At 35.4% G+C, this 21,019-nt stretch overlaps 1 protein-coding gene across 3 annotated transcripts in view; it reads right to left on the reverse strand.

Moving 5' to 3' along the window:
* Nucleotides 1–21,019, reverse strand: part of DPP10 (dipeptidyl peptidase like 10) — a 737,074-nt gene that overhangs the window by 55,056 nt on the left and 660,999 nt on the right. For all 3 annotated transcript variants that reach the window (XM_060178018.1, XM_060178015.1, XM_060178016.1), the window contains 3 exons: nucleotides 19,120–19,167; nucleotides 2,275–2,373; nucleotides 2,108–2,177 (listed from right to left, as the gene is read on the reverse strand). In XM_060178018.1, coding sequence (XP_060034001.1) covers nucleotides 2,108–2,177; nucleotides 2,275–2,373; nucleotides 19,120–19,167 — 217 coding nt within the window. The remainder of the gene's footprint in view (nucleotides 1–2,107; nucleotides 2,178–2,274; nucleotides 2,374–19,119; nucleotides 19,168–21,019) is intronic.

Below are 21,019 nucleotides of genomic sequence, written 5' to 3' on the forward strand. Positions count from 1 at the left end.
AACAACAAAAAAAAAAAAGGGCAACAAAAGAGAATAAATAACTATTTAAGAAAATATTCTATAACCATTGATACACTCTTACTCTCAATAATATGAAAATAGGCAGGGTTTCATAAAATAAATTAAGTGATATGCCCTCAGAAAACTCTTTCCTGAAATTAACACATAAATACTTAACATGAAGGGGATTCTAAATTATCAGAGGCCACTTTCTCCAGGGTAGTCTGTATCATGCATTCATCATTGAGTTTCCAGAACATAACTATCTCTTGATAGATGAAGACAAGGCTCACAATCTGTTGGATTCTAGATATATTATGTAAAATATCAGCAAGTTAGTGATAATAAGATCACTACATCTTTTTTAGTGATTGTTGTTGTCTAGATAAATCACTCTATTCATTATTTCTCACTATGTAATTGTATACTATAGAAGATAATTCTTTGTTAGAGTAGAAAATCCACTAGTTACCAAATGTGAGTTGTAATCTTAAGAGGTTTTGTACACTGAGGAGTTGTTTATGCCAAGCCCTACCAAGATTCCATTTTAACAAAAGGGATAAAAGAACTCTATAGATCAATGCAATCCCTTTCAAAATTCTAACTCTTATCAAGAAAAATGACAAGAAGTATCTAAAAATTCATGTGAAAACACACACACACACAGCATTCCTGAGACTTTGCTTTATAGAAGATATACAGTCATATAAAAAAAAGTTTCACTTTGCTTATCACTAGACAAATTCAAATTAAAATCATATTAAGATTCCACCTTACACCTGTGATAATGACCTACATCAAGGAATCGGTAAGTATTGGCCAGGATGTGGACAAAAGGAAACTCTGTTACACAATTGATGGGAATACAAACTTTTGTGGCTCCTTTGGAAAGCAGCATGTAAAGTATGTAAGCAAATAAAAATGTAAATACTTTATGAGGCAGCAACACTACCCTTAGGTATATGCGTAAAGGACACAAGAACACTCAAAGTGGTATAGTCACCTCTATGTTCATAGCTGCATAATAATTCTCAATAGCAAGGTAGTGGATGCAACCTAAATGTCCTTTGACAGACAAATGGAAAACAGCTATGGTATATACACTCAGTGGAAAACCATGCAATGAAAAAAGATGATATTGTATCCTTCATTGTAAAATGGATGTAACTGGAGGTGATTATGCTTAGTGAAGAGATTAAATAAAATTACTGGATGGTTTGATCATATGGAAAATACAGATACTGAATCACATGAAGTTAAAAACAAACAAACAAATAAATAAAAGCTGAACATTTTCTAAAACTTTGTGTGAACTATAACTGTTATCAGCAGGGAAGGGTACAGAACTTTGGTAATGGCTAATGGGTGGAACTATACCCCTGTAATCTCACAATCTTGTAAATCACTATTAAATCACTAATAACACATATAAAAAATAAAGTCTATGTCAGAGGGGGTGTGGGGGCGGTTCACTATGAGTTTCAACAGTAGAAGTAAACATTATTCAATGGTGCATAAAAGTTCAGTTCTTACATGCAACAGCATTAAGGGCATCAGATTTAGTGAAATAAACTGGTTATAGAAGAACACACACAAGAGACATGTAAATAGTCACAGAAGCAAAATTAGAGAACTATGGTAAAGACGGCCATCAATATGTGAGTTCTTATCAGATGCATGAATCCATGCAAGATGAAGAGGTTCTAGAGGTCTACTGTACAACACTGTGTCTATAGGCAGCAATACTGTGCTGCTTAGTCAATCATTTAAGAAGACAAATCCTACATTATGTCCCCATCACAGTAAAGCTATGTAAAAGAGAGGAAGTATCATTTATTGTGGACAATAAGAACATAGGTCTTGAGTAGTTACTGAAGAGATATTCACATAACAAACTCTGAATCACAAATTCACTTGGAAACATGATGCAAGAAACACAATAGGACCATATTATTTTGTTATGGTACCCGTGAGGAATTATATGACAACTGAAAGTTCACCTGATTAATGATATACAAGGAATTTCTCCCTCTTTTAAAAATAAGATGCTATCAAGTATAAGAAAATATTTATATTCCTTTATTCCAAAAACAAGTAGAATACTTACATTATCAATAGAAGAGCATACTGGTTTCGGTCCGTAAAATCTTTGGGAAAGGACAACTGTAAAGGAAGTTCTTTTAAAGAGAGAGCAAGATGGAGAGTCATTTACATGTGAAACTACAGATGCAGAGAATGTTGTTCTAAAAGAACATATCAAGCACTGAATTTTACCATAGTCATCAATATGAAGCATTTTAATTTCTGACTTTGCCATCTTCTTCTTCAGGAGAGCTTCCCTCAGCATAGAATTGCTTTCCAATACAAAATATTCTGTAAATCAGAAAGGGTAATTTAAGTCACTAACAATTCTGTGTTAATCAAGAAAAATGGTAAAACAATAAATAATTATCCACCTGTTGCCATTTGGGACACACTGTGCTAGGTACTGATTAAACTGTCATAATTTCTCTCCTGAATTATTACAGTATGCTTTATTTCTTGTTTCTGTCTTTTGTTATTATTATTATTTTTATGTATTTATCTTTTTTTTTTTTACAGTTAGGACTCCACACACATGACTTTACTGCTCCAGTCAGCCTGCTTTGTGCATTCAGATAGATTAGATGATAGATTAGATAGATAGATGACAAACAGATACCAAAGCAACTGAACTTTATCCTGTGTGATAAGACTTTTTCTCATGTAGTTTTTGGACTCAACCTGGGCCATGCAACTGGCAAGGCACATGTCTTACCCTGTGAGCTAATTCTATGACCTTGTGTCTTTTTTTCTAACTGAGTTTCCTTATTCCTGTGAAATTTTCAATGATACTTATAGTTACATTTAAACTTTTACATTTCAAAATGCATAGTCCACTATGTGTAACAACATTTAAAAATATGAAATACCTACCACAATGAGATGAAATTCATGTCTAGATTATAATATATGTATATTAACAAGGTATGAAAAATCAGAAATATAGATAATTTAGCGAATACAAAATTTAATGAGATGTTAAAAGCACTAAATAATAGAGAAATGTAGTATTAGACTTACTTTTCAATTAATTAAAATATTACAACAGATTTTATATAGCCTATATGTTTGAAAATTAATAGTACCTGAATATTAAGAAATATGAACAAGGCATTAGAAAACTCAGAAGGAAATATTGATGAATTTGAAAATATAACAGTAAACAATATAAAATCAAACTTTAAGAAAGAAAACCTTGGCATCAATAAACAGCTGGTATAGATTACACGAAACCAATAGATTTTGAAGGGTTAATACATACTAAACATAGCTATTTCATCCACTAATATGTGTGTGCTTGAAAGTTCCTTTTTTGACCTCCAGGGTTATTGCTGGGGCTCGGTGCCTGCAGCACGAATCCACTGCTCCTGGAGGCTAATTTTTTCCTTTTTGTTGCCCTTGTTGTTGTATCAATATTGTGGTTATTATTGTTGCAGTTGTTACTGATGTTCTTGTTGTTGGATAGAACAGAGAGAAATGGAGAGAAGAGGGGAAGACAGAGGGGGGAGAGAAAGACAGACACCAGCAGAGCTACTTCACTGCCTGTGAGGGGATCCCCCTGCATGTGGGGAACCGGGGGCTGAAAACAGGATCCTTGTGCCCTTCCTTGAGCTTTGCCCCAAGTGCGCTTAACCCACTGTGCTACTGCCCGACCCTTGTTTAAGATTTCAATTAGTTACTTTACTCACTAGTTCTAGCAGTTTTCTGAATGTGTATAGATCCCTTGTTTTTGTTCTTGTTGATGTGTTGTATTGCTTACAAGTATGAATCCAGTTAATGATACAGTTTATTTTCTATTTTTATTCATTTTTCTTTTCTGCAAGGTATTTCAAGCCAACAATTCAGACAAAAGGACAGATACAGTTATTCTGCTATCAGATAAAATGGACTTTCAGGCAGAGAAGGTAAGAAGAGACAGAAATTAATACTATATTTTGGTCAGAGGATCAAACCAACAGTAAGACATAACCATTGTCAATATATATGCTCCCAATATGAATGCACCCAAATAAATAAATAAATTACTTACTGAACTCAAGGGAGACATCAACAACAAGACAATAATAGAAATAGACCTTAACACACCATTCACAGCAAGAAATAGACCACTGGGACAAAAAATCAAAAAGGAAATGGAAGCCTTCATTAAAGTCATAGATGAGATGAACTTAACATATATATTCAGAACCTTTTACCCCCAAAGAAAAGAATATACATTCTTTTCAAGTACACACAAATATTTTGAGAATTTAACCTATGTTGGGAGCAAAAACAACCTTAAAACTATGTGAATATTGATATAATAAAAAATATCTTTTCAAATAACAAAGTGGTAAGGTTTTCAGAGACGCCAGGCCTGGGATGTCAACTCTCCAGCTCCAATACTCTGCCACCAAGTTGCAGATGCTACGATAACATCAACCTGACTTCCCTGGGCAGATTATCTCACCAATAAGTCCTGGAACTTCACCTTTTCAGACCCTGGCCCCACTAGGGAAAGATAGAGACAGGCTTGGGAATGGATCGGCCTATCAATGCCCATATGTCCAGTGGAGAAGCAATTACAGAAGCCAGACCTTCCATCTTCTATTCCCCATAAAGATTTTTGGCCCATATTACCAGAGGGGTAAAGAATATGGAAGCTTCCAATGGGGGGAATGTGATATAGAACTCTGGTGGTGGGAATTGTACCCCTCTTATCCTACAATCTTGTCGATTATCATTACATCACTAAAGAGAGAAACAGAGAGACAGAGAGAGACAGAGAGAGAAGGAGAAGAAATCAACCACAAAGGGGAAGAAAGAAATACACCCAAAATATGGAGACTAAACAATAGATTTCTGAGTAACAACACCTAGGTCACTGAATAAATCAAGAGAATTTAAATATTATTTGAGAATAATGAAAATGAAGAGACAAACTACAAGACCCGGTAGGATGTGGCAAAAACTGTCCTAAGAGGGATGTTTGTAACAATACAGGCCCACATTAACAGAGAGTGAACATCATGGGCTGGGAGGTGGCATACCTGTTTAAATTCATGTATTATCATGCACAAGGACCCAGGTTCAAGGCCCTGGTCCCCACCTGGGTGGGGGTGGGGCAGAGGGGTGAAATAGTGCTGCAGAATGTTTCTCATTCTTTGTCTCTCCCTCCCTCTCAATTTTTGTCTGTTCTATCAGATAAAAGAAACTTTAAATAAGTGTATTGTTTTTTTTTTTTAAATGAACATTTCAAATAAGCTATCACAACTGAACCAATGAAAGAGCAGTAAAGATTCACCAAATCAATGGATGGAAATAGTTACAATTAGAGCAGAAAATAAAGAAACTGAAACCAGAAAGGTTTCAAAAAGGTGATTCAAAAGATTAGTGAAGGGAGTTGGGCTGTAGCACAGTGGGTTAAACGCAGGTGGCGCAAAGGACAAGGACCAGCATAAGGATCCCGGTTCGAGCCCCCAGCTCCCCATCTGCAGGGGAGTTGTTTCACAAGTGGTGAAGCAGGTCTGCAGGTGTCTATCTTTCTCTCCTCCTCTGTCTTCCCCCTGCTCTCTCCATTTCTCTCTGTCCTATCCAACAACGATGACAACAATAATAACTACAACAATAAAACAACAAGGGCAACAAAAGGGAATAAATAAATATAATAAATATTAAAAAAAAGATTAGTGAATCCAATAGCTAGCTCTAAGAAAAACCATTGGCTAGATTCATAGAGAGAGATAAAAATATATATATATATATATATATATATATATATATATATATAGAGAGAGAGAGAGAGAGAGAGAGAGAGAGAGGGAGAGAGAGGGAATAAAAATCATCTGGATGGGAGCCGGGCGGTGTCACTGCAAGTTAAGCACGCGTGGATTCCTAGAACCATGCCACCTACCATGCTTAATCCAAGAGCAATTAAAGGCCAATCACTAGTACAGAAATTAAAACAGTCAAAAAAAAAAAAATCTTCCCAAGAATAAAACCGTAGGCCCAGACAACTTTACTAATGAATTATATGACTTTAAGAGGTGAACTAACACCAATTCTCTTTAACCTTAACTCTTCCAGAAAACAATGACCACAATTTCCATTGTTAATCAGCATAGGTCTTGAGATCATCACTTCAATCAGACAAAAAAGAGATATCAAAGGTATATACATTGGATAGAAATAAAAGCTATCCTTATTTCCTAATGTCATAATTCTATGCTTAGAGAACTCCAAGAATTCCAACAAAAATTACTGGAAATAATTGATAAGTTTAGTAAAGTAGTAGGATACAAAATCAATACATATAAAACTGTTGCCTTTCTGTATACGAACAAGAAGTCAGAGGAAGGAGAACTAAAGCTTGCAATCCCATTTACAATGGAACACAAAAGGCAAAATACCTTGAGGTGAAATCGCACGAAAAAGTGAGAGGATGGGATATGGAGTTCTGGTGGTGGGAATTGTGTGGAGTTGTGCCCCTCTTATCCTATGGTTTTTGTCAGTGTTTCCTTTTTATAAATCAAAATTTTAAAAAAGAAGAAAAAAGGTGACAGGATATTATTAAAAGAAATGGAGAATGACACACAGAAATGGAAGGACATTCCTTGTTCCTGGATTGGAAGAATAAACATTAATAAATGGCTATTCTACCAAAAACAATGTATAGCTTTAATACAATCCCTATAAAGATGCTAATGACACTTGAAAGTTGTCCAAATTTTGTATAATAATTGTCCAAAAATTTGTATAGAACCACAATAAAACCATGAATAGCTAAAGCAGTTTTGAGGAAAAGTGAAAAAAAATTAAGTATCATACTTCCAATTTCAGTTTAATTACAACAAAGCAGTACTAATTAAAAAAATGTGAAACTAGGATAATAATGGACATTTGGATCAATGAACAGAAACTGGATCTTGGAAATAACTATACATATTTATATGCAAGCTGGTACAGCACCTTTGGAAGACTGTATAGAAAGTCCTTAAGCAAATAATAATGGAATTACTTTATGACCCATCAATACCACTCTGAAGAATTTATCCAAATGACACTCAAACACTAATTTGAAGGAACATATGCCCTCAAATGTCCATAGTTGCATTATGCACAATTGTCAGAGTGGAAGCAGACCTAGATGCCCATCGTCAGATGACTGGATAAAGAAGTTACAGGATATATACTCCATGGAATACAACTCTGAAATCAAAAAAAGATGATATTGGGTTCTTTGGAACAAAATGGATTGAACTAGAAATGATTATGCTTAATGAGACAAGGAAAGTCATCAATTGAATGGTTTCACTCATAAGTGTCATCTAGAGAACACATGAAACTATAAAACACACACACACAAAATGCAGAAGCAAGCAATCATTTTCTAAGTTGTGAGAATGATGGTGGTTAGTTTTGAGAGGTGGGAGAGTGGGGACACAGAACATGGATGGTAGATGAGGTATGGAACTATATACTGTAGTCTTGCAATCTTGTAACCCACTACTAATCACAAATAAAAAAAATGAAAGAAAAAACATTAAGAACAATGAACGCACCTTATCTGACCCATCTTAGATGGAGCTAGAAGGAATTATTTTAAGTGAACTAAGTCAGAAAGACAAAGATGAGTATGGAATGATCCCGCTCATCAACAGAAGTTGAGAAAGAAGAACAGAAATGGAAACTAAAAGCAGCATCTGATTAAATCAAGAGTAGGGCACCAAAGTAAAAACCCTGTGGTGAGGGGGATAGTGGACATTCAGCTTCCCGGGTGGGTGGGATGGGACAGTCTTTTGGAGGTGGGAGTGGTGTTTATGTACACTCCTATTAAAGTGTAGTCATATAAACCACTATTCAGTTAATATGAGAGGGGAAAAATTGATCATATGTCTTGAACTTTTTAAAACACAGACTGAGTCTTTTGAATATATAGGCTGAGTCTTTGATATGTTGACTATCTCAAAAGCCTAGACCAGGTCGAACAGAAGCAACCGGTAGCACCACTATATACAGGATGCTGGGTATTATACAGCAAACCCTAAAAAAAAAGGGACTTTTCAAAGTTAACCCAATTACCAAATAATGTGATGATAACAATAACTATCCATTGTCTTCTTGAACCCTAAGACAACAGGAACCTCACATTTCCACTATAGAGCCTATATTTTCCCCGGCCCTGGAACCTTAGGGTGGGGCCCACTGTCCTGCATGCTTCTCTCAATTCATATCAAAGAATATTGCATCCGCCGATCGAAACCTAATCAATGCAACGAGTGCCACCCCAGCATGCTTCACTTCAGACTGTGTCCAGAGACTTCAGGTGTGGAATGACAATCCTTCAGCTTCATCACTTGGATAAGACCTTTGCTTTCATAGTATTCTCTAATTCCATTCCAGGTGTTCCACTCCCCAATAAAGTCCCCAAACCTAGATATAGACCAGTTCCCCTGAGATAGAGCATATAGTCACACGTGTCTATAAACCAGGGAAAAATATATACCTGAAAGCAGAAGTACACAAAAGTCTACAGAGAGGACCCCCCAACACTTCATCTGCACTATTCCAGCCTTTAGGTCCATGACTGTTCAACAATTTGTTTGGCTTTGTATGTTAACTCTCTTTTCAGCCACCAGGTTCCAGATGCCAGCATGATGCTGACCAGACTTCCCTGGACAGACTACCCCACCAATGTGTCCTGGAGCTCCGCTTCCCCAGAGCCCCACCCTACTAGGGAAAGAGAGAGGCAGATTGGGAGTATGGATCGACCAGTCAATGCCCATGTTCAGCAGGGAAGCAATTACAGAAGCCAGACCTTCCACCTTCTGCAACCCACAGTGACCCTGGGTCCATGCTCCCAGAGGGATAGAGAATGGGAAAGCTATCAGGGGAGGGGATGGGATATGGAGACCTGGTGGTGGGAACTGTGTGGACTTGTACCCCTCCTATCCTACGGTTTTGTCAATGTCTCCTTTCTTAAATAATAAATAAATAAATAAATAAATAAATAAATAGATAAATAAATAATTTAAAGCCAAAAGGAAATAAACATCATTGAAATTTTAAGACTAATCTGCGGCTGTGAAATACTTGGCTGAGTGGACATGTTGCCACATGCAAGGACATGGGTTCAAGCTTCTGATCCCTCACTTGCAAGGGAGCAGTTGAAGAGGCGAAGCAGTGCTACCTGTATCTGCCATTCTAGCTCCCCTTCCCATTAGTTTCTGTCTCTAATTAGTAAGTGATTAAATAAATGTTTTTAAAATAAAACTTTTCTGTGTATTTTTATATTTTCACAGCCTCAAATCTGTTTTTTATATTATTTCCTTCCTTCAGCTTTCTACTCTCTTAAAGTGGTTGACTTAGAAATCTTCCTTTTTTAAATGAAGTTAGAATTGAGGGGCATCAATTCCTTTTTTCATCACAATAATCAGTTTTCCCATACTTGAACTAGTATGTTTTCATTTTTGTTTGATTTAAAATATTTTCTAAATATTTTACTAAATTGTTCTTTGATTTATATGTTTATTTTATTTAGAATTAAAATTTTGATGGGTATAAATTCCTGATTCTTTATTTTGTCTTCACATTTGAAAGATTTTTTTAAGTTTAAATCCTAGTTTGAGGGCTGCATTTTCCATCAGTTTTATATGTATTTGTATTTTTATTGTTTTCTGGCATTTTATGATGAAAAGTAAGGAGTTATTTTTGGCTTTATTAGTAGGTTTACAAAGGGCTTTTCCAATGTGTCTTTTTGTTTTTTGACAGTTTAGTGTTTTATTCATTTACCACTGTTTTTCTAATAGGAGTTATCTTCCTTGAAGTTTATTGAGCTATTTTTTGTTTTCATAAGATTTAGATTTGGTCATTATTTCATTAAATATTTTCTATGCTCTTCTTTCCTGATATATTAAATACATTGTAGCTATAAATATTGACTTAACTTATTCTTCATGCATTTCTTTCATTCATTCTCTCAATGACTTTTTTATTGATAATCACTTTTTCTTTAGTGTCTAATTACCTTTATTATTTTACAGTGAAAAATTGTATACATAAAATTATTTTAAGAATAAATTCTATTTCTTTCTCACTAAGCTTATTTTCCTTAAACATAGCGTAGTTTTAGTAGTTAATTCATATTACTTATCACTAGGCTTACTTATCTTGGTCTTTTCTGAGCTTATCTCAATTAGACTGACTTGTTTATTCTAGTTCTAAGTCTTCTTTTCCCATTTCTTTATATAACCAAAAATATTTTATTGAATTCTGATTACGCTTTGGAGTTCTGTATTTCATTACGTTCTCTTTAAGATTGTTGGATTTTCTTCTAGCAGCAGTTTAATCTACTTCTGAACCATATTAACCATTTAGAGTATTTTTAAAATACCTTGATCCATTTGGACTGCAGTGACCTTTTCTGGATGACTATCAATAGATAAACTGATTACTAAAAGACATGATTCTTATGACAGCTCTCCAAAAGTTACAGTATGATGTTTAATTGGAAATTTAACATACCCCAACACCATGTGAACACTGATTTTTAACCAGACTCAATGATATTTTTGATAAGAGACTCAAAATCATTTCTTGCTAATCTATGAAAATTAAGGAGGTTTTTCATCATGTATCCTCTTAATCAGTTTAGTCTACTTTTCTAGCTTTAAAAGCTTCAACCTTTCTGAATTCTGACTTCTGTCTCCATTCTGACTCTTAAGTTGCCATAACACTCGTCTTGTATTTTTCCTCATTGTACCAGAATTCAGAAAATTATTTCAGTCAGAAAATACCTTTTGTTTTCCTCCTTTCCAGAATCAGAGGCTCAGCCTGACCATTGTTCCTCACTGGAAAATTGCTGTTTTACATATTTTTTGGTGAAATATTAGACAAGGAGTATTAAAACATGATTTTAAATTGGAAAATGAGAACTAATTAAAATGAGAACAAATGTTAGGAGGATATGAGGAAAGATAAGATGTATAAAGAATTCTAGAAAGAAAGAACTTACAGAAAGAATAGAGATGCAGAAATAGAAATAAAGTACAAAAAAAGACAGTACCATGGAAAATTTGAGGAGCAGGGGAAATAATATAATGGTTTTGATATTTTTGGCAGGAGACTCAGAATGATTCCCTGCTACTTCATGAAGTCTTAAGAGTGTTGTTTTCGCCGGGCTGGCTTCACAGGCACGTAACAGACGACCAGAAACACACGGCAAAGCTGAGAACGCAGTTTAATCTTTATTCACAAGTGGGCAAACAGTCTAACACCTAATCACCCCACAATGTGCTCCTCCATCTTTCTCCTCCTGTGGCAGAGTCAGGAACACAGGAAGTATGTAGGATAGGGGGCAGGGAGAAGGGAGAAGCATGAAACTAGCAAGGGCTAAACCAAATCTCTCGGAGGTGGGGGGAGTGAGACCAAACCAATGTAACAGAAAAGACCATGTAAATAGACCACAATGTCAAGCAATGTAACAGAAGCAGAACTAGATCCCAGAAGCAGAACTAGATGCATACCAACATAAGAGGTCTTTCTTCATGTATCCTCTTAATCATTTTAGGCTATATTTCCAGCTTTCTAAAACTCTATTGCCTGAGGCTCAGAGATCCCAGGTTGAGTCACCCTTAACACAATAAGCCAGAGTTGTGACATGCTCTGGTAAAGAGAAAAAAGAACAAAATGAAGTGGAGGAGGAAGAGAAGGAGGCAGAGGAGGAAGCAGAAGAGGAGGACAGAAGGAGGGAGAGGCAGAGGAGGAGGAGGAAGTAGAGGAAGAGGATTGGAAGAAAGAGAAGAAAAAAAATTTAAGGAGAAAAAAGTAAAATATAAAGAGTAAATTAGAATGACAATAATTTTAGATAAGAGGTTTTGAAATATTAACTAAATATTTTTTATGTATTTATACTTTGTCTCAAATCACTGAGCATTTTAAAGAAAATTTAAAGAAAATAAAAAGTCCATGGTAGACCACTAAAAAATTACTAAGGAACAACAACAAATTTACCTGAAAGACTTCCAGGAAAATGTAAGAATTTTAACACTCTCAAGTCCTGTCTTTTTAACCTTTATATGCATTTTCAATTAGTTTTGAGTCTCATAGATGTTAGATTCTTTTATTGTGGGATACTGTGAAAGCATGGTAAGAGTATAGGGGAACTCCCATTATTAAGATGGAGGTCTGAAAAGATACCCCACCTGTCAGCCTCTCCCTTTCAGGGTTGATTATGGAGGGAAAAGCTTTCCTGACTCAGTTTCCTCTTCTCAGCCTCCCTAGCATCACAAGAACCTACAAAGATGGTGAATTTATAGTGAACTTTAAACAGGCAACCATTTGGTTTGTAACAAGGGAACCCCAAATGGTTGCCTGCTTAAAGTTCACTATAAACTCACCATCTTTGATCACATACAAACTATACTCCATCATCCTACCCTGTCAGTAGAATAGTAAGGCCCACTCTCCATTTCTTCATTCCTTGATCACATATCCTCCATATATCAATATTCTGCCTTGACCAAAATGTTCCTCTCTGTCTGCCTCTCCCTTGCTGGTATAATTAACATGTTTTTCTTCAGCTAATTGACTCTCTTACCCAATAGACACTAATCATTCCTGAACTTTCCTTTACCCCTATCAATTCTCTTCATTCCTTAGATCCTTCACTATGAGGGTTCTGACCTTTAAAATCATCACATCATTATTGTCACATGTGAAAAATGTCCTTTGTTCCCTTCTGCTACTTAAACTCTGTCTTCTGTACATTAAACGGATCATTTGTGACTAAATGGTCTCCTCGTCTTTTCCTATTGTTAGTCACTAGAGTTAACACAAGAGGCCAGTACTCCAGCTTATCTCTACTGTGAGGTCCTCCACGAGAGTACCAGCACTTTTATCACTTAAAAGCTTAAATATTTTTGGAGATTTGGCTTTTGTTAATGTACATTTATTGCTAATCCTAGTTGGAACCCGATTATCATACTGCATTTGAATAATCTGATATAGTTTAGAAGTGGAGAGGGAGATCATATCAAAAGTACAGCGTAAAGTCAGGACTTCAAACAGAGGCTAATTTAGCAGGTCAGGGAAAGGAGCAGGAATGGCATCTCCACTGGAATGTGAGACCCAGAGTCATCTTTAGTCAAAATGCAATGTTTGATGATTTCACTGGGAAAGAGCTAGAGCACTTGCACTCTTTCTTTCCCCTTTCTTCAGCTTAGACAAGATTCATTTCAGTTTAATCCACTGGCAGTCAAATGAAACAAAATTGAGAGAGAAAATTATTCTGTAAGCTGGGGGATATGGATAGACCTGCCAATGCCCATGTCTAGCAGAGAAGCAATTACAGAAGCCAGACCTCCCACCTTCTGCACTCTTCAAGGATCCTGAATCCATACTCCTAGAGAGATAAAGAATAGGGAAACTTCCAATGGGGATTTGGAACTCTGGTGGTGGAAATTGTATGGAATTGTACCTTTCTTATACCTCAATCTGGTCAATCATTATTAAATCACTAATAAAAGAAAAAGAAAAAGAAAAAAAGAACTATAGTGAGCAAAGGTTGTCTAGTTTAGCATTACTTATAATCATATATAAATTTTATCACCGTAATGACTCAAAAAAAATTAAGCATCTGGACACTGTCTGCAGGTTATAAATTATGTTAAAGCCTTGATTATAATGACTTAATGAGTAATTTTGCTGACTTGAACAGTAGAAAAATAAATTATATGAAATAATTACATAAAAAAGTGTTCTGGAAGAACAAATGGAAGATATTTTAGACATTTCTTAATATTTCCTTAAACTTTACTTACAATTTGCTCACTTTAGCTATTTACATTTATTTTGTTTTATATTTACATTTGTTACTTATATTATGACTTAAACTATCATTGAGTTTCTATAATTTTCTCTGTATAGACTGCTTCCATAATAGACAACATTAAAAAATAAAATGCTGAATAAATAAATATAGAAGTTAAGTCTTATGACAGTGTTACTTTTTTCCAAAAGATTTGCTTTAATTTCTCTTTCTACCAGTAAGTTATGAGTCTCATTATATACTCATTAGCAATGTAAATTTTTGATGTTATTAATCTGTTAGGAAAAATACTTGTTAGTGTTTAACTCTTCATTTCCTTCATAATTACTGGGTTTGAAGGTTTTCTCTTCATGCGACTATATGAGACCACAAAATTAGTTATGATTAATTTAATGGCATAACAAATATTTACTTGTAATCATATGTAAGTTTTGTCACCATAAGTAATAATTTAAAAAATTAAGCACTGTCCAAAGCCTTTTTGGTTTTCTTGATTCTGAGGCAATCAGAATTGATTATAAATGAGAAAAATTACAAATGCTTCCTCAGACTAGAATAATAGCTCACTTTGATAGCATGCTGCTTTGCCATTGTGTGACCCATAACTGAACCTGACCCCCAGCATAGTGAAGGAAGCTTCTGTAGTCTTTCTCTCTATATATGCCTTTTTGCATTTCCATGTCTATCTAAAAAAACAATACAAACAAACAAACAAAAAAACCAAAAAAATATTTAGACCTGGGTGGGGAACCTTCTATCTCCCAAGGGCATTTTGGATATTTATGACATCATAATTTGATATGTTAGCAATACAAAATTATCAACTTAAAAATGACCACTCAGGGCTGGGTTGAGTGTACTTGGTTAAGTGCACATGTTACCTTACTCTGTGATGTAGATTCAAGCCCCTGGTTCACACCTGTAGGGGGAAAGCACTGTTACAGGTATCCCTCTGTCTCTTTCTCCTTTTTTATCCCCCTTCCGTCTCAATTTCTCTCTGTCCAGTCAAATTAAATAAAGTAGAAGAAATATAAAAAAAAAATTGCAGTCAAATTTGCTATGAGAAAAGGTCCTAGATATACTGAATTTCAAGCCATACTCATGGCTTCCCTGGCAGGACCAGACCAAATGTTTCTGCTTATGCATCAGAGGTTTCCCAGCCCTTCCTTAGAAAAGTGCTTCAGGAGTTGCAACAAAAGTTATTATAAAATACCAGTGTAGCACTGTCTTTTTAAAATTTTATTTATTTATTCTCTTTTGTTGCCCTTGTTTTTTTATTGTTGTTATTATTGTTGTTGATGATGATGTCATCGTTGTTTGATAGGACAGACAGAAATGGAGAGAAGACCGGAAGACAGAGGGGGAGAGAAAGATAGACACTTGCAGACCTGCTTCACCACTTGTGAATCAATTCCCCTGCAGGTGGGGAGCCAGGGCTCTAACTGGGATTCTTACTCAGGTCCTTGTGCTTTGCGCCAAGTGTGCTACTGCCCGACTTCCAAGCATTGTCTTACTATAGTAAAATAATATGAAAAGTAGATCGGGAGTTTAAATGTGCGCCGTTTTGGCAGAATATGCAATGCTATACAAAACTTGCTATTTATTCCATGGAGCCTATGACACACACACACACACACACACACACACACACACACCATCATCATCATCATCATCCTTACAGATAATATATTTGCTAATTTGCCTAAAAGGAGATTTATACCACAATCTATTAATTTAACTTGCCTCGGTTCTCACAATGACAAGTATTAGACTTACCTTACTCACTGTTTTCTCTATATATGAAACTTAAACTATAAATTTCACTGACTATATTGTTTTTGTTATCATTATTTATGCTATTAGTATTCATATTAACAAGTTTAATTAGCTTTCATGACATCTTCTTTGTCCCTGGGGTTACTGCTGGGGCTCTGTGTCCCCATGAAAAACACCCAATGCTTTTTTTTGGTGGCCATTTTTACCTTTCTTTATTTTTTGATAGAGACAGAGAAAAATTATGAGGAAAGCGGGATATATAGATAGTAAGAGAAAGTGAGACAGCTGCAGAACTGCTTCACCACTTGGGAAACTTCCTCCCTGGAGGTAGGCACAGGGACTTGAACTGGTCCTTGAGCATGGTAATGTGTACACTTTATTGGATGCACCACTACCCAGACCTGCTTTTCATAACCTTTTAGTGTTTATATTAAGAGTAGAGATAAAGGTATACACAGAAACTAAAAGGGGTGCTAATCTATTTTACATCACACAAAACCCCACTACAAATTTAGAAATATTGTCCTTGTCTAGTGCAGGCAGGCAGGAAGTCTGCATATGCTGTTTATTATCTAAGGAGTATAAAAGTCTTTACCAGGTTTCTAAAAATCATAAATTTCTCATTTAACATTATACCTTTTCTGTCTGCATCTCTTTTTAACTTGGGCATGAAGAGATTAATTTAAACTTATGTAATCTAAGAGGCAAAATAACAAAAGAATCAAGTGTCACCGTGTTGTTTCAAACCTTATCCTGAAGTCAAGATATCTCATTTGATGCCTAATTATGCCACCTATTAATGAGTTTAGCCATGATACTCAACATCTTTGTAAATTTTTTTTACAATATATCTGCAAAAAGAAATAACAGATAATACAATTAACTCAGGGCTGGAGAGATAGCAAGCTGGATACGTACAGTGCAAGTGTTGCCATGAGTGCAAACCAGGTTCAGCCCCACCACATATGGGAGTTATGGTAGCACAATTGCAAGCTCTAATTCTGTGGTGTCTCTCCCTCTATTTCTCTTTGAATGAAAAAAAAACCAAAAACCAGAGCAGTTATTTTTTTATATTTATTTTCCCTTTTGTTGCCCTTGTTGTTTTTCATTGTTGTTGTAGTTACTGTTGTTGTTATTGATGTCATTGATTTCAACGGTTTCTCTGAGAATAAATGAGCTGATAAATACAAGCCCAAGGTAACTCAAGGACTCAAAATGGCGAAGGGAGGATTATTAAAGGATAGTTGGGGACTTAAGTTCCTATTCTGGAGTAAGATGATGGCTTGGTTAAGGATGAAATACATTTATAGCTATTGTTTATTTTTTTCTTTTTCTTTTCTTTTCATTCCTTTTCTTTTTCTTTTTTTTTTCCTCCAGGGTTATTGCTGGGGCTCAGTGCCTGCACCATGAATCCACTGCTCCTGAAGGCTATTTTCCCCCTTTTGTTGCCCTTGTTATTGTTTTTATCATTGTTGTGGTTATTATTGTTGTTGTTGTTATTGATGTCATTGTTGCATAGGACAGAGACAAATCGAGAGAGGAGGGTAGAGAGAGAGAGGGAGAGAAAGATAGACACCAGCAGACTTGCTTCACTGACTGAGAAGCGACACCCCTGCAGGTGGGGAGCCTGGGGCTTGAACCAGGATCCTTATACTCGTCCTTGCACTTGGCGCCATGTGTGCTTAACCCCCTGTGCTACTGCCCAACCCCATGCGCTACCACCCGACCCCCCTGTTTAAAATTTTCCATTAAGCTGTATGCTGTTCAAAGCCAATTCTCTCTCTCATCTTTTTAATTGAGAGGTTAATGGTTTATAGTATAGACATTGGCAAATGAATATGATTTCTCAACTCACCAAGATCAGTGTCTGCAAAACAATCTTACCCCTAAATTAGATCCATTATTCTATACCAGGACCTGAGAGCCATCCCCTCTCCCAAACTTCCTCAGTCCCTCTCTTACTCCTCCTAACCCAGAATCCTTTGCTTTGGTGCAATAGATTGAAATCAGTTCAAGTTTCACTTCGTGTTTCCTCTTTCTGTTCTTGTTTCTTCAATTCTGCCCATTAGTAAGATCATCCCATATTCATCCTTCTCTTTCTGGCTTATCTTGCTCAACATGATTCCTTCAAAGCTCCATCCAAGGTGAGGTAAAGAAGGTGATTTCAGTTGAAACCTGGTAGCAATCTGTGTGTCCCACAACAGATAAGTGGCTAAGAAAGCTGTGGCATATATACACAATAGAATACTACTCAGCTTTCAAGGATTATGAAGTCACCTTCTTCACTGATAATTGTCTTAAGGAAATGTGGAAATGCACCCATGTAATAACAAAAAAAACCAAACTCTTAATCTGCATTTGCTAATAAAGTAAGATTAGAGTACAACAAAAGAAAGAAAGAAAGAAAGAAAGAAAGAAAGAAAGAAAGAAAGAAAGAAAGAGGAAAGGAAAGGAAAGAAGGAAGGAAGGAAGGAAGGAAGGAAGGAAGGAAGGAAGAAAGAAAGAAAGAAAGAAAGAAAGAAAGAAATTACTCTTTATAACAAAGCCCATAGACAGATTATGGTAGCCAATATTATGTCATAAAAGTTTTGATTAAGTATAGTTTTCCTTTTTAAAAATATTTTTATTTATTTATTATTGTATGGTGACAGAGAGAAACTGAGAGGGAGGTGGAGATAGAGAAGGAAAGAGACAGAGAAATACCTACTGCCCTGCTTCATCACTCATGAAGCTTTCCCCCTGTGGGTAGGTGCCAGGGGCTTAAACCTGGGTCTTTGAGCACTGTAATGTGAGCACTTAACCAGGTGCGCCACCACCTGGTCCCAGTAAAGTATAGTTTATAGACCAAAGAAAGAATAAAGATGGAAGGAGGCAAGAAATAATTTGGCCATCGTTCATTCTTAATAGAAAGTCAATCACATCTTTACTGATATACACTACTAGTAATTCTTATAATATCTTACTTTCAAAGTGCCCTCAACCTTTGGCATAATACTTAATAAAGTTAGTGTTTAACTCTATGATGAAAAGTTCAGTCAATGATTATGTGAAACTGAAAGCTATGAATATCTAGAACTACTATAATGGAAAATGAAAAGATATATATTTTTCTTACTATCCAAAAGTACATAAATATGTTAGTCTTCAGGAATAATCTCTATGAGGCTCAGGGAAGAATTAGCCAGGTCTCTGAGAGGTCAGTCATCTACGTGTATCTAATATTGCCGTATCAATAAATTTTTTTATTCAATGTTAATATAATAGACATACAATTTAAAGTTCTTATAAGCAATGCCAACTGTAACATTGCTTAACCACTTGTTTTAATGCTTCTACCACATACATAAGGTCTACCTGATGATACTGGAGATACCTTTGAAGGTCTCATAAAATACAAGACATGATAGATTTATGCCAACTATGACTATTCCACATTACTTTTGTCATGTACTTACTTGATGGGTTGTCTGTACTATGTAAGCTGACCAGTGGGATTCCCGGACCTAGATTAAAAAATACATATATAAAAATTTTAAAGACATCTAAACAATAACAGAAAGACTATATGATGACATGCAAATTTTCCCAGTGGAGTAATTTCATAGGTACAGTATAACTAAAAAGAAAGCTGATAGTTCATTTCATTCCTCTCCTAGGATTTTTACTTAAAAATCACTCTTACACTTTGTAAGTTCGTAAGAGCTGATCATCAGAAGGAAAGGGGTAAAAGGCACAAGACTTTGGTTGGGGGAGGGTCGCAGTGAATTACATACTCACATAAATATGTTTGAAGGCATACCTTGAAATCTCATGATTTTGTAAAATAATATAAAATCACCAAGAATAAAATTTACATTTAAAAAGAAAAGGTAATGAAATACATTATTTCAGAGAACATTGTTAATATCTCCACCTCTCCAGAACAGTTGATAGGTGTGTATATATATTTATAGCTTTTAAAAATGTTTATTAAAGGCAGAAGTAGAGGGAGAAAGGAAACCAGGGTATCACTCTATCACATTCAATGCCAGGGATCAAACTCAAGACCTTCACTGCCCTATTCACGGTGACACCTCCCAGGACACTTATGTCTATGATTTTAATCTATGTGCCTTGTTCAATCTGCATGTTTTTCATAGACTAATCACTGATGTTCAAAAGTATATTTCAATGACCTTTTATCCATCATATATTCACCTGCAATTAAATCAGATTTCCTACCCACTAATAATGGAAAACTATTTGCATATTAGAAAGGTTTCATCCATAAAAAAAGTTTAGGCAAAATTATGTATTGGTTTGAAAAGTATATATTCACTAAGATCTTCAAATGTTTTAAATTTAAATTAAAAAAACTGACTAGTTCTGTTGTTCTGTTCTTATAAATGTCACTTCATCAAAGAACTCTTATATAGAGGCCATATATGACTGTCTTCTGCTGTCTTTAAATAATTTTTTTTTTTGCTACTACTCTACTTCAGACATCAAGAGAAAACTAAAAGAGGGGAGTCTTGACACAGAACAACTTACAGTGTTAAATGATGTGGTAGCACTCAATCTATCATATCAAAGCACATTAGTCCATTTTTATTTTTGGGAAATAAGGAATTTTCTTAAGGGGATAGTGAGTGCTATTAATATAACCTAGAGGTATCAGATAAAAACATAAAGCTATAGAATAGGCCATCAAATAGAAGAAGCAGTTGAGGTACACACAAGTTCTCAGTTTTAAAGCAGGTTAGACCCAGAGAATTAAATTTCTTCAGATGGGAGTCGGGCAGTAGTGCAGTGGGTTAAGCGCACATAGCGCAAAGCACAAGGACCAGCAGAAAGATCCCGGTTAGAGCCCCTGGCTCCCCACCTGCAGGGAAATCACTTCACAAGCAGTGAAGTAGGTCTTCAGGTGTCTATCTTTCTCTTCCTCTCTCTCCCCCTCTCTTCCCCTCCTCTCTCCATTTCTCTCTGTCCTATCCAACAACAACATCAATAACAAAAACAACAATAACTACAACAATAAACCAAGGGCAACAAAAGGGAATAAATAAATAAATAAAAATTTTAAAATAAATTTCTTCAGGTTTTAAACCTCTTAATAATTATTTAAATTACTGCTGCTTTTCCAAAAGACTAGATAAATTAGTTTATAATGGTAACATGACTTTGTTGATGTCACAGACCTTATTTTTTAAAAAAGGTTTATGGTCTCTGATCTCTTATTGGTGATGTGTACACATTGATTTATTACCAATTCCTACTTTTCATTTAAGTTTATGAGTGTAATTTTCATCTCAGAAAATCCATAGTTTATAACTTTTCAAAATTGCAAATTAAGAACACCAAGCCATAGAACTTGAT

The sequence above is a fragment of the Erinaceus europaeus genome, chromosome 18, assembly GCF_950295315.1.
Source record: "Erinaceus europaeus chromosome 18, mEriEur2.1, whole genome shotgun sequence".
NCBI lineage: Eukaryota > Metazoa > Chordata > Mammalia > Eulipotyphla > Erinaceidae > Erinaceus > Erinaceus europaeus.